The sequence below is a fragment of the Corythoichthys intestinalis genome, chromosome 21, assembly GCF_030265065.1.
Source record: "Corythoichthys intestinalis isolate RoL2023-P3 chromosome 21, ASM3026506v1, whole genome shotgun sequence".
Lineage (NCBI taxonomy): Eukaryota > Metazoa > Chordata > Actinopteri > Syngnathiformes > Syngnathidae > Corythoichthys > Corythoichthys intestinalis.
In genome coordinates, this window is record NC_080415.1 from 14,490,192 (window position 1) to 14,503,889 (window position 13,698).

The 13,698-nt window shown below is 40.5% G+C and overlaps 1 protein-coding gene across 5 annotated transcripts; it reads left to right on the forward strand.

Annotated features, from left to right (window-relative positions):
- Nucleotides 1-221: 221 nt before the first annotated feature.
- Nucleotides 222-13,394, forward strand: twnk (twinkle mtDNA helicase). Of its 5 annotated transcripts, none has more exons than XM_057825234.1 (7): nt 222-309; nt 5,374-5,548; nt 5,671-6,287; nt 9,140-9,845; nt 11,495-11,843; nt 11,911-12,052; nt 12,188-13,394. In XM_057825234.1, exons 3-7 carry the CDS (start codon nt 5,682-5,684, stop codon nt 12,515-12,517), a joined length of 2,133 nt encoding a protein of 710 aa, XP_057681217.1. In that variant the 5' UTR covers nt 222-309; nt 5,374-5,548; nt 5,671-5,681; the 3' UTR covers nt 12,518-13,394. The 5 variants fall into 5 exon arrangements, with proteins under 5 accessions (XP_057681217.1, XP_057681213.1, XP_057681216.1 ...); XM_057825230.1 differs by having other exon boundaries at nt 5,374-5,456; XM_057825232.1 differs by lacking the exon at nt 222-309 and adding an exon at nt 3,726-3,841 and having other exon boundaries at nt 5,374-5,456.
- The last annotated feature ends 304 nt before the right edge of the window (nt 13,395-13,698 follow it).

Sequence of the window (13,698 nt, forward strand, 5' to 3'; positions counted from 1 at the left end):
GATTCTCACACGGTCCGTCACCCAAATATTTCCTGACAAAACACATTAAAATAGTTTTCCATTTTAAGACTTGAATATATCATACATTTTAGAGCTCTTCAATTATAACTTAAATTTGTTTCAAAATTTGTGGTTCTTTTATTTAAAAACAATTATTTAAATTCCAGTAAATAGACCGAATGTAAAATGCGGTTCTTTACATTTTATTCACACGGTTCACACGGACATGTTTTGGAAACGCACCGAAAAGCCCGGGTTCTCGCATACGCATGGAGGTCGAAGTGAGGACGCGGATTGACGGCTGATCGCGTATGAATTTAATCATCTTTGATCTTGCAGTGGAATTAAATAAGTGCTTTTTTGACCCCCTTTTAAATTAAGAGTCGTCATCGGTCGAAACAGATCACCCGAAATATGCACTGATCGCATGCACTAAACATTATTGTCGTTAATGTATGAATTCTGAAGACTTTTTTCCAATATTCTAACCCAAAATGATTGTTATCATGTTGTCTTGTCCTGGCTTTTAGCAATTCTTCACCGAGTTAATACATCAAGCTATAAAAATTAGTCATTTGATAAAATGTTACTGATTTCACATTACAACTCCTTTTTAGCTCTTTCATGATATCTTGGGAATTATTCATCATATTCCTAAACGTCCTCCTTATTTCAGGACACTGCTGGTAGGGTTGTCCCCGATCACTATTTTTGCATTGGAGTCCGAGCCCGAATCACCTAATTTTGAGTATATGCCGCATGGGTGTAGGTTTGCATAGGGACTGTAGGGACACAACAGTAGCAACTTTTCAGGATGCTCAAATTGTCGCCACCAACTTTTAAGCTACCTTATTTACATTTTATAATGAGTTCAGTAATTTAGATTGCCTTCCCATATGTTGTAATGATACATTTGACCCTACCATTATTAAGGAATTATTTTCATGATGTTAACACTTATATTTACTAGGTTTGGGAATCTCTGGCATGAAGCCGATTCGATATGTATCTAGATACAGAGGTTACGATTCGATTAAAAAACGATACATTTTTAAGGCCGAGCGATTCGATATGATTCGATACAGTGTAAGAACGATACGGTTCGATCGAGTGAAAACGATACGATAGTAAATATTTGTTGTGTGTGTTTGTACAGTATTTTAAACATATAAAAAGACCACATTTCTAATATAGCAAAATTAAACAACAAAATTTCATACCAATGTTATGTTTATTTTTTTTATGAAAAAAAATAATAAGGCTTACTATACTGTATGACCGTCATTTTGTTGGATGGGATTGATAATGAAATAAAACTCCAGTGACAGACAACAATAAAGTGCAGTAACTCAATTAATGTATTTCCTGGTGTTTTTAACACAAGAGGTAAGTGATTTAAGTGCAAACTTATTGATAAAAATTAATTATATGCAGCAGCTCTAGAAAAAAAAATTTAACCTGCTAGTGTTATCATAAATAAATAATAAATTATGCTTTACGACTGGTACAATAAATAAAAACATGGCATTTTAGATGAACAGGTCAATAATCATTACTTTAACCTAATACACAGCAAAGTCATTCACTCATGCCTGTGCTTCCTCATTTTTTTATTCCTCATCACTGTTCATATCTTTTTTGAAGGGCAGATTTTTCTTGAGGAAGATCAACTAATCCACATGTTCATGTTTAAGTCGACTGCGTTTCGTGGAAACAATATGCCGCCCTTTCCACCATTGTAGTGGGTTATTTTTCAGGGTTAAAAACTCACGTTCTCTGTAACGCTCCACACTTCACACAAGCTCTGTCCCATGCGAACAGATCTGGCTGCCTTCATCACTTTGAAGTCCGACTTTTGTTTTCCTGGGTGCGTTGAAAATCAATCGCTAGTCGGTGGCGTCGGTGATCACACTGTCCATTGTTTTAGCTTGTTGCTTCGTTGCCACTACTGGTTTCGTTTTGGGCTGTGAAGAAAATGCTACGGAGCGTACGTTACAGTGGTTTCGTTAGCTCTCGCGTTGTTATGACACGCCCGTGACGATCGGGTAATGACGGCGACTAGTAGCGGTTCTGCTGAAATGCATGGGAAGTTGAGGCAACCATGACTGTGAGTAGTGCTTGTCCATATTATATCATGCGTGCGGTCTCGATCTAAGTGTGCTGTGTGGTGAATGACACAAGCGCAGCATGTGAAGTAAAAGCTAAATTATTATATTAAGCAATGCATTGAACTTGGCATTAGAAGCCGATTCTTGTGCTCGCGAAAGCGGAATTCTATCTCTACTATTGGTTCATTGAATATTTAATGGCTAATTACTGTCGAATGGTAACGTTACTATCGATACATCTGTATCTCTCACCTGTAAAACCGGATATCCGGTCGTATCGGTTTATCGTTCTCAAGCTTAATATTTACCCCTTTTTCACTTGCTGAATGTGCGAGTCAGGGGCGTTACCAGGTGGGGGGCAGGGGTGGGCAATGCCCACCCACGGAAACGCTCTGCCCACCCAAAGAAAACTGGATGTAGTACTATCAGCAGTCTGGGCACCGCGTATGGTATCCCATTCATATAGTACGGATGTGTTCTAAGTTTTAACCTTTGCATTGTTATCTCTTCTTTCACCTTAAAAAAAAAATGAAATGAAATGTTGGTTTTGTTCCTAGGGGGCGCTACACACATTTACGCACATTTTTTTTTTTTTTTCTCTTTAATACATTTAATCAAAGTTTTCACCAGTGTTCACCTGGCTGATGAGTTTGGTGAGTTTTGAAGCATTCTGAGGGGGTCAAAGTAGGGCTCAAAGTGTCGGCGGGACAAAGAATGACTGCTAGGGGGCGCTATATAAAGTATTTGGAATTTGTCTTTACACGGTATCAACAATTCCACCTGTCTTGACCTGCCTGCCAATTTTGGTGCCTTTTGAAGCCTTCTAAGGGGTCAAATTGAGCTCAAAGGGGCTGCGGAACAAAGAATAACTATAATAATAATAATAAAATTGAGGAACCACAATAGGTTACCTAAAAAAACATTGTCACCTGCATGTTCATACTGTTCAGTTATGGATGTGTTCCAAGTCATATAAAATCAAATCAACTTTTATTTGTTTAGACCAAATCACAACAACAGTTATCTCAAGGAGAACAAAACATGTTTTAAGGTGCAGTAGCCCTACGCTGGATTTCGACCTACTTGAGCATTGTAGCTTTTTTTTTTTTTTTCTTTTTTCTTGCCCCCCCAGCTAAGACTAATGCCCACCCACACCTGGCATCCTGGTGACACCACTAGTGCTAGTCCATTTTTCCTCCTCAAACTCACGTTTGATTGACTCGTCGCCAACATGCCACCTCCTCCGCCCCCTTCAAAGAGGAAGTATATTCGGGTTTTTTTCAGCCAGCAGCAGCCACCGTAAGTAATGTAAAAAGATGTCAATGTTATGGAGGTGGGGAACACACCACTAATTTTGCTACTGAAATGTTGCTACAACCTGCATCAGAGTTTGCATAACATTAAACTGTGTGAATTTGCTAACCTGCAAAACTCGAGTAGGAAGCTGCTTAGAAGTGTCCTCCACTTTTATATGTATTTTCTGCTGTTAACGTTAATTGAACAGTGTGAAATGTAGTGAACCGAGGTTTACCCCCTTTTACCCAATTTTCCTTTTTCATTTTGTTTATGTGGTCTTAAAGCAACAATTGGTAACTTTTCAGTTTTGGTCGATTTTAGAGATGCTGGTGGACAAAAGCCGTAGTTTTTTTGAAGACTGCGTTTCCCATTAGGACCAGCGCATGAGCGCATAGTGTCTTCCTATGAGGGGCGTGACAGAAAATCGAGAAGCACTGGTAACTCAATACAGATTTATTTTGCAATGATCAGTTAGCCAATCAATTAGTTAGGTTGATATTCTTGAGAAATGTAGCCCTGACCCTCGTTCACCCAATCTGTTTGGTCTTATTAATGTCCCGTCCCCAGCAAAAAGTGTCGATGAATGTTATGCCGTTATATTGTGCCTACCAATATTGAGCCCAGACCTACACCCTTGATATGCCGATTCTAAGTACCAATCCGATACCTCAGCAATTTATTTAGGGGACAGAAAGCACATTGAAATGTAAAATACTTCCATACTTAAAGGGAACCACAGATAGAAAGACTTGTACTTCTTAAAAGATAAACGTTATGATGAGTTAAAATCATTTTATATTAAAACCCCTCTTGATGTTTTTGTTTTTATCCCATTTGTAAAATTAATTTAACTAGTAATTGCGCCATTGTTGTTGCTGTCACCGGGTGGTGATGGGCTTCCTGAGTAAGACTGACAACATACAGTGGGGAGAACAAGTATTTGATACACTGCTAATGGGAAAACCCATTGGCAGTGTATCAAATACTTGTTCTCCCCACTGTTAATATGTCATCTGTTCAGCCCTTTCAATTTGAACCCGAGAGGAACATTAATGAGCATGACAGCACTGTCCATATTTCACAGAACGAGCAGCAAAAGCAAAATGAACAGGAAAGACAGGATGAGACGAGAGTAGGATCAAACCGGTGTTCTGCCAAAATGTGCTACACCGGCGAAATGCGCTACAGGTGGCGAATTTGACATCCAAAGTACTACCGTGTGCTTTCAGCTTGTTTTGTTTAGATGCATACAGACAGAACATACTCAAGATGCATTAGAAAATACTTAAATGTAGTAATCTCAAATGAGGGTGGTTTAAATACGCTACGTGACGAATGTGGTCAGCAGATCAACGATCTGCTTTAAAGCTACCACAAAAAAACACAATGCTTAAGAGTATGAGAGAGAAACGCATGCAAAAAGTATTTTTAGGCAATGAAAAGGTAATACAATACTCAATAAAAACACATAGTTAGTATTCGCTGCTTTTAACAGATGTGCGCATGTGTTGGACGTCAGAACATCGGTAGTGTTCGTCTGGTGACAGCGACAAACTACGTCATCACGCCGAGCATCCATTGCGGGCATAAAACATGGCGGCCTCCATAGGTCAAAATATGTACTAAATATTGTAGGTTTTTAAATCAATGACAGTATTTTATGTGTTTCTAATAAATATTTCAGTAAAAGAGAAAAAATGTAGCTTATTAGAGCCTACAAGTCTTTAAGTCTGAGGTTACCTTTAAGACATTATCTTGTTTGCATGATGATATCTTAATGTTTGCTTCCCGTGAAGCCTAGCCTCATGTTTTTCTACTGGCGGTGTTTATTTCCGCTATTTCCAGTGGTCTTGTAATGTTGCATAGTGTAAAACATACTTTTTTTTTTACCAATATCCATGTAAACCTTATTTTGTTGCTTTGTAGCCCTTAAAAAATACTTAAAAACCTGTTTTTTGACCCAATTAAGATCTTCTACAATTGATGTGATTGGGCCTGATTTCTGATCATGTGATCCGATCGGAGACGACCTTCACCCCTACTGCTGGGAAGGTGATAACCACAAAACATGGTTTTCATAGTATTTTAATGCCACTAGAGGTCAACAAAGGACTTACTGCAGAACAGAGATGACCTTAAAGCATGTACAGTCATAAACCCATGTTGCATACATTTAAGACTGTATTTGATCATCCTTGCAAATAAAATTCAGCCTATTTTTGCTCTCCAGTTTGTAACTGTTAGTGTCTCTCATTGTGTTTTGCAGGATCAATCCCAATGTGGAGGCAATTGCTTCTGAGGGGTCTGGCTCGGGTGGGGGCCCCGAGTTTTCACTTCCAGAGACATTTTGCCTCCGCATTTGTGGGTCCCCTGACTCATATCAGAGCTCCAAGGGCTTTGTGGGCATTCAAATTGCGGGACACGGGTGCCTCCTTTTGCAGGGGTTACAAGAAAGATGCCAAATCCACAGTGGAGTTTCTGGAGAGCCCCGTCACAGTCACCGACATCAGGCAGTACCTACGCTCCAAGGACGTGCCTTTCCACGATGGTTTCAGTTGCCTGCACGCGCCCAGCATTTTTGTGGACGCCGCCACCAGGGCCGAGCGCTTTTCCCTGTTCGTGGACAAGACCACCGGGCAGTTCCTATGCATGGATACACAGGTGGAGGGGAGCTGGGAAGACCTCCAGGACTGCCTGGAGGTCATGCAAGCGGAGGAGCAGGATTTCCTCAGCCCGCAAGTGCTGCTGGGATTCCCGGAAAGTGCCGAGGAGCGGGAGCAGAGCGAGAGGGATGCCAGGGAGGTGAGAAGCATCTGGTCCACCTCGGTGCCTTTCTCGGAGTTGACGGAGGATGAGGCGCAGCTCGTCAAAACCATGTTCCAGGTATAAATGAGCTATAAAGCCATAAACCAAAACATGTTTGAAATGTTTGGGGGGAAAAAACCAAAATGAAAACGTATTTGAAATTCAAATTCAGGGCTGCAACTATCGATTATTTAGGTAATCGATTAATCTATCATTTCGACTAATTGAGTAATCGGATTAGGAACATTTAATGCGTTCCATAGAAAATTTTAGGAGATGTAAAACAAAGGCTTTATGAGATTGCACTTTCAAAAGAGCATTAAATGCATGTAAAAGAAAAATTCCCGAGTGTTTTTTCAAACTATGCAGAATTGTACTTTCATTTCACAAGAGCAATAAATGCATTTTAGAATAAACACCTGAGTTTAGCCTCAAACGGAATAAAGAAATTAATAAATAAGGATAAAAGTCCAACAAAAGAACAATTGGCTAACTTGCATTGCAAAAGTCAGCTAGCTTAAATGCTAGGAAATGCAAAATTTTGATTTGCTTTTTACAATGCTCTTAACAATCATTTAAACACACACATTTCCACAAAAAACTGTTAAATATACTTCTAAACTAAATTACGAATGCATAAACAATCATATTAGCGCGAACTAAAACTTACAACTTTATGTTGGTCTTAACAGGGAGCAGCTGGATCCAGCCATGTTAAATGAGCCATGTCATATTCACTGTTGCCAGTAGAGAGCAGTGTATCCACTCAAATCAATAAAACTAAAGGCAAACACTTTCATCATACAAACCATTACAAAGCCACTATAATTAAACAAATCCTCGAAGCAGCAAAATTTGATTTGAAGCTTTTTTTTTCTAATTGAATTACTTAAGTTAAATCAATTGATCATTGCAGCACTGTTCAAAATTTAAAATAAATATAGCTGTCATGCACAAACAGTTGATTTACAATTGTAATTTTACCATTTACTTTTCCAAATAAAACAATTCAAGACAAGTTTTACCTTTTGATTTTTTTCGTCCCGAACTGGGATTTTGCTCTATATACGATACCCAAAAAAATCTTTGACTTTTTTTTTTTTGTTGTTGTTGTTGTAATTTCCACAAATATATAATAGAAGTTTTATAATATAATATTATATATATAATTATCTGTCAAGTACTTTTAGCAGCAAAAGGGTCACCAGTGCAAAAAGTTGTCACTGAATGCAACCCTCGCGCCAAAAAAAAACTCAATATCAATCAATAAAGCGCCCTTAAAAACACCCGCTTTCATAAAATTATTAGTGTTGCACCGATACCATTTTTTTGGCCCCGATACAGATACCGATACCTGGCTGTGCAGTATCGGCCGATACCACCGATTATATATATATATATATATATATATATAAAAATATATAAGAGCTACATAATTGGATGTGAAATCATTGCTATCAAGGCTTTGTCAGGCTGTTGCTTACCTTTGCAAAATAGGAAAAAGTACACTAAACCCTAGTAGACAATAGTTGAATAAACCTTCCGCTCTCAAAGGCCAAAATAGTGCTAAATTTGTGAAATTAATAAAACATGTATAATACTAGCCCAACCGTAAGAAAGTAAAAATAAATTCATAATAATAAACTCTGAATGAACTGAATAAACTTTTTTAAACCTCTCAAAGTCCAAACAGTGCAACTTTCATGAAATTATTGTCACATTCTGCTGCTGGTTAGATTGTGTTTTGTTGCTGGGCGTGGGGGCGTGGCACTTGAATCCAATGCAGGCTCATCAACGCAGCATTTAAGCACGGGTGATCTCAGAGAAGGCTGCCGAGATATTTGCCTTGCTGATCGCTATTTGACATCTGGCACAATAATCTCGCTACATTTGCTTGTAATGCCCCTGCATTGGGTTTTTCTGTTAGTGTGCTGCTCTCGTTTGTAACCGCTGCCTATCGTCTTAGTTTGTCCCTCGACCTGCTGTCACGGACTCCTTTTGTTATTTCTACTGTCCCGCGATCGCGTGTTATTTTTTGTTTGCAATCATGAAACCCTTTTATGTATCCCCTGCTTGTTGTCTGCTTCGAGGTTCAACCTTGTTTCTGCATTTGTGGACGCTAACAATTATAAGTAATAATAATTGACAATAATTGACCACAGCATCCCGTCTCTCCTTTTTTTTCGGGAGGTGGGAGTCCCTTATTTCTATTTCTGAAAGGTGGCAACAATACTTTGGAAACACTTCCCAAATTACTGCGGCATTTCTTTCAGTAAAAGACAATAAAAGTAAAGTAGACGAAGTGAACTGACCAGAGATTGTTGCTCCGGTCCAGTGGCCTTCTTCCTCTGGATAGCAGTCCTGCTCTTGCAGGCTCAAACTCGTTGTGTTCGTTCACGTTTCGTCTTCAAATGTTTTATCAAGTTCGAGGTATTGAAACTGGCCGATTTAACTCCATATCTCCAAACTTTCAGGCCGCAAATCTTGCATGCAGCCATTGATTTTAATCGACGGGATTTCTATTTGGAAATATTTCCCGACCGCTGCGGCGCCGCCATATTTCCTGGTTTGTTTTTCGTCCATATGAAAAAGCCCCCTTTTGATTGGTCAGTAGTGGCTATTGGCCCGCTCTCATTGGTCTGGAGCAGGCCAATAGCGATAGCTGCTTGGTGGTCACGTGTCATCACACAACACAGAGACACAGTGTAGTGAGCGCCAGGAGGAGAAAAAGGCTGTGGTCAAATGTTATAATAATGGACCGGTAAATGGTATCGGCGCTGTCTTTGTTGGTATTCGCCGATACCGATACCACCATTTCGGGTCGGATCGGCGCCCCCTGCCGATACTAGTATCGGTATCGGTGCATCTTTAAAAATTATTGCATGAAAGGACAGTAACACTAATCATATTTGGCATATAATTTTTTACAGATTACAAAGATCACCAACGCAACACTGAAGAAGTTTGGCGTGAGGCTTTTCAAGCCTACCAAGAGTCTTGTTTTCCCTTGGCTGGGTGGTCCCGATGCCTCCTTGAAGGGGCTGAAGCTTCTCTCAGCGCAAAGCGTGGACGACGGAGATGGCGTCGGTTACAATGAGGCGATGGTTCCAAAGTGCAGCTCCTACAACAACCTCTTTGGCCTCGCCTCGCTGAGCCGCGCGGACTCCGACATAGTCGTGACGGGCCGTGAGTTGGACACGCTGGCTGTCAGCCAGGCCACAGGGCTGGCCAGCGTGGCCCTCCCGCGGGGCGTTAGTTGCCTGCCTCCCGCCCTGCTTCCCTACCTGGAACAGTTCAAGCGTGTTACTTTATGGTTGGGCGGGGACGTACGATCCTGGGAGGCTTCCAAGATCTTCTCTCGCAAGCTTGGCCTGCGGCGCTGTCGACTGGTGCGGCCCGGGGAGTACCGACCCTGTCCCGGGGAGGCCCTGGCGCAGGGCAAGAACTTGAGCCGCATCGTGGCGACCGCCATCCCCGCCGCGCACAAGTCCATTGTGTCCTTCAAGCAGCTTCGTGAAGACGTATATGGGGAGATGGTCAACACGGAGCAGGTAGCTGGCGTGAGGTGGGCTCGCTTTCCAGAGCTTAATAGAATCCTGAAGGGACATCGCAAGGGAGAGCTCACGGTTTTCACAGGTGAAGAACTGAGCAGCTGTGGTTGGCAGAATTGTACTGTTTTAAAAAAAAAAAAAGAAAAAGGGAAAACCGTGAATGGTTTACTGACAAACTACGACAACCCCTAGCAAAAAGTATGGAATCACCAGTCTCGCACAAGCACTCACTCAGACATTTTATCATGTACAACAAACTCAGATGTAAAGCTTGAAAATATAATGAATTAGTTGAACTCTTTAGCATTCAGAAACAGCACCAAACAAAAGTTCCAGCATCATCACCCTGTCCAATACAGACTCTTGACTCTTGAAACCATGTCCAATGCAGATTCTTGACTCTTGACTAGGTGATGATGCTGGAACTTTTGTTTGGTGCTGTTCCAGTGAGATTTACAAAGATGACTGCCTGAAGAAGACATCAAAATTCCCTCAGCCCTTGATGATATGGGGCTGCATGTCAGGCAAAGGCACTGGGGAGATGGCTGTGGTTAAATCTTCAATAAATGCACAAGTTTACATTGAAATTTTAGACGGCTTTCTTATCCCTTCAATTAAGATAATATGTTTGCCATTTTCCAAGATGACGATGCATGATGCCACAGAGCTAAAACTGTTCAAGCATTCCTTGAAGAAAGACTCATCCAGTCAATGTCATGGCCTTCAAATAGCCCAGATTTCAACCCTATAGGTAACCTGTGGTGGAAATTGAAAAAAATGGTCCACAGCAAGGCTCCAACATGCAATGATGATCTGTCAACTGCAATCAAAGAGAGTTGGCACCAAATTGATGAAGAATACTCATCAAGTCCATGCTTCAGAGACTGCAAGCTGTCGTAAAAGCCAGAGGTGGTGCTACTAAATACTAGAGATGTGTTTTGATTTTTATTTCTTTGTGTCTCATGATTCCATATTTTTTTCCACATAATGGAGTGATTCCATATACTGTATATTTCCTTGCACTTGTTCTATAAAAGTAACATTTACTGACTACCACAATGTTTTTTATTAATTTGTTTTAGTGTTTCTGAATGCTAAAGAGTTGCACTTTTGAACTATTTCATTATTTTTTCAAGCTTTTTATCTGAGTTTGTTCTACATGATAAAATGTCTGAGTGTGTGCTCGTCCGAGACTGGTGATTCCATACTTTTTGCTAGGGGTTGTACATTTACAGGCACAGAACTACATTTTAACTTGTTCTAAAGCAAACAACTTTACAAATGTATGTATATGTACTTTCTCATGTGTACGTATTCATTTCTCTCCCTCTAACCATGGTTTGAATATGCATTGTCACTGTGGTAGTTGAGCATGCTGACCACTGAGCTAACAGTTCTGTCAAGTTTAAGGTGCCGGTATCCTTTTTTAAGTTGTCAGGTAGTAGTTTTCCTAACCTTGTTACTGCAGTGTACTTTTTCAAACTGGTCTTCAGTAGCTCAGTAGTAAGCATCCTTGACTTCCTAGATATTAGCATGGGTTTGAATCATGGTTGTAAAGGGGGGAAAATGAGAAAAGAGCGCAATGACTTCAACACCAACATCAAGACCGGTTAATTTAATGATAGGATCAGAGTATAAAATAATTATGAAATTATTTCTACACAGTGTAACCATCACACCAAAAACTAGAACCAAATAGTTCCCTAATATTCAGTTTTTCGTATTTCCTTGCAGGTCCTACTGGAAGCGGAAAGACCACCTTCATCAGTGAGCTGGCCCTGGACCTGTGCACGCAGGGCGTCAACACGCTATGGGGAAGCTTTGAGATCAACAACGTGCGTTTGGCCAAGATCATGTTAACGCAGTTCGCCATGCAACGGCTGGAGGACAACTTGGAGCACTACGACTACTGGGCGGACAAGTTTGAGGAGCTACCACTCTACTTCATGACCTTCCATGGCCAGCAGAACATCAAGTCGGTGCTGGACACCATGCAGCACGCAGTCTATCTCTACGACATCAACCACGTGGTTATCGACAACCTGCAGTTCATGATGGGACAGGAGAACCTCTCGGTTGATAAGTGAGTAAGATTCTTTGCCATGTTCGAGGGTGCAGCATTACATGACTTATTTACTTAAAACCTTCAGGTTTGCCGTCCAGGACCACATTATCGGCGCGTTCAGGAAGTTTGCAACCAACTCCGGCTGCCACGTCACGCTCATCATTCATCCAAGGAAGGAGGAGGACGACCGAGAGCTGCAGACGGCCTCCATATTTGGTTCAGCAAAGGTGCGAGAAAATGAGAGAACAGTAATACCAGATAGTTGCTAAGCTGAGAAAACAAACAGCAATGACAATAATAATCAATAAAAGCAGTTGCCAGTAAATAATTTTATTCTCGGCCCATGTTTCTTAATACGACAGGCCAGCCAAGAGGCAGACAACGTGCTAATCCTACAGGAAAAGAAGCTGGTGACCTGCCCGGGCCGCCGCTCGTTGCAAGTGACCAAGAACCGCTTTGACGGCGACGTAGGTGTCTTTCCACTGGACTTCATCAAGGCCTCGCTCACCTTTTCCACACCCGTCAAAGGCAAACACAAGCTGAGAAAGGTCGCCGCTAAGCCAGAGGAGGACGAGGGTGACGAAACACCCCCAAAGAAGGACGCTGCCAAACGAGAGAAGGCGGACAAACAGCAAAGCAAAACACCAAAGTCCACGCGAGCTGCTAAGAATCCTGCAACGGGAAGTGAATGAATGTGATTGACAAACTAATTAATCTTAATCGTGCTTTAACTACAGTAGACCATCACAATGTGACTACGTACTACTACTGTAACATTTTATAGACTGACAAACATGCACATATTTTTAATAAATATTTCATATTGAGACTGCTCTTTTTTTCAATGTCTAATGTCAGATTTTCAACACCCAAACCATTCCTCATGGATGTCGCACATTTGAGATGTTTGAAGATACTAATCCTTGATTAGCAGACACATCAAAACCACATGTCCCACAACAGCTGCGGAGCTGGAATGACTTTGAAAATGCGACGGAGTCCGCTGACGCCCATCTAGAATTTTCACTTCCTGTACAGGAAAAGATAAGATCAACAGCATGTAAACTGCATTCATTTGGAGTCTTTAAATGGCATCAGACGGAACTAATGTACTGTAAGCGAGACACGTTAAATGCTTAACACTTTCAGGGACAGTCAAATTTTGCTGCTTTGATGATTTGTTTAATTAGAGTGGCGTTGTAATGGTTTGTTTTGAAAGTATATGCATTCAGTTTTGTTGATTTGGGTGGATACACTAGTGGCAACAGTGATATGACATAACTCGTCTCACGGCTAAATCCAACTGCTCACCTGTTATGGCCAATATAAGGTTGTAAGTTTTGTTTAGTTTGAGCTAATGTGTTTGTTTATGCATTTGTATTTTAGTTTAGAAGAATATTTAGATTTTTTTGTGGGAATACGTGTTTGAACGATTTGTTAAGAGTTTTGTATGTTAAAAAAATTAAATAAATTAGGATTTTATAGCATTTAAGCTAGCAGACTTTTGCCATCCAAGTTAGCTAATTGTTCTTTTGTTGTACTGTACTTCGATCCTCGTTTATTTTAACATTTGTTGAAAGATGAAAGGATAAGCTCAGGTATTTTATTTTTAAATACAAATATTTCTCTTGTGAAATGGAGTGCAATTCTGCATAGTTTGGAGAAACACTCAGGAATTTTGTATTCGCATTTAATGCTCTTTTGAAAGTGCAATCTTTGCAAGCCAAATTAAATATTATCGCAAGCGTAAACACTAGTTTCTTTCGTTTTATATCTCCTAAAATGTATTCTTCAAGGCATTAAATGTTAGTAATCTGATTTCTCGATTATTCAAACTAACTAATCAATAGATTTTTCAATTACTTAAATAATC

Bases quoted from the DNA above. Each gene is read 5' to 3' on its own strand.
- twnk (XM_057825234.1), top strand. From the start codon at position 5,682: ATGTGGAGGCAATTGCTTCTGAGGGGTCTGGCTCGGGTGGGGGCCCCG. The intron at 6,288-9,139 runs GTATAAATGAGC...AATTTTTTACAG, and splicing joins TCGTCAAAACCATGTTCCAG to ATTACAAAGATCACCAACGC. The intron at 11,844-11,910 runs GTGAGTAAGATT...TAAAACCTTCAG, and splicing joins GAGAACCTCTCGGTTGATAA to GTTTGCCGTCCAGGACCACA.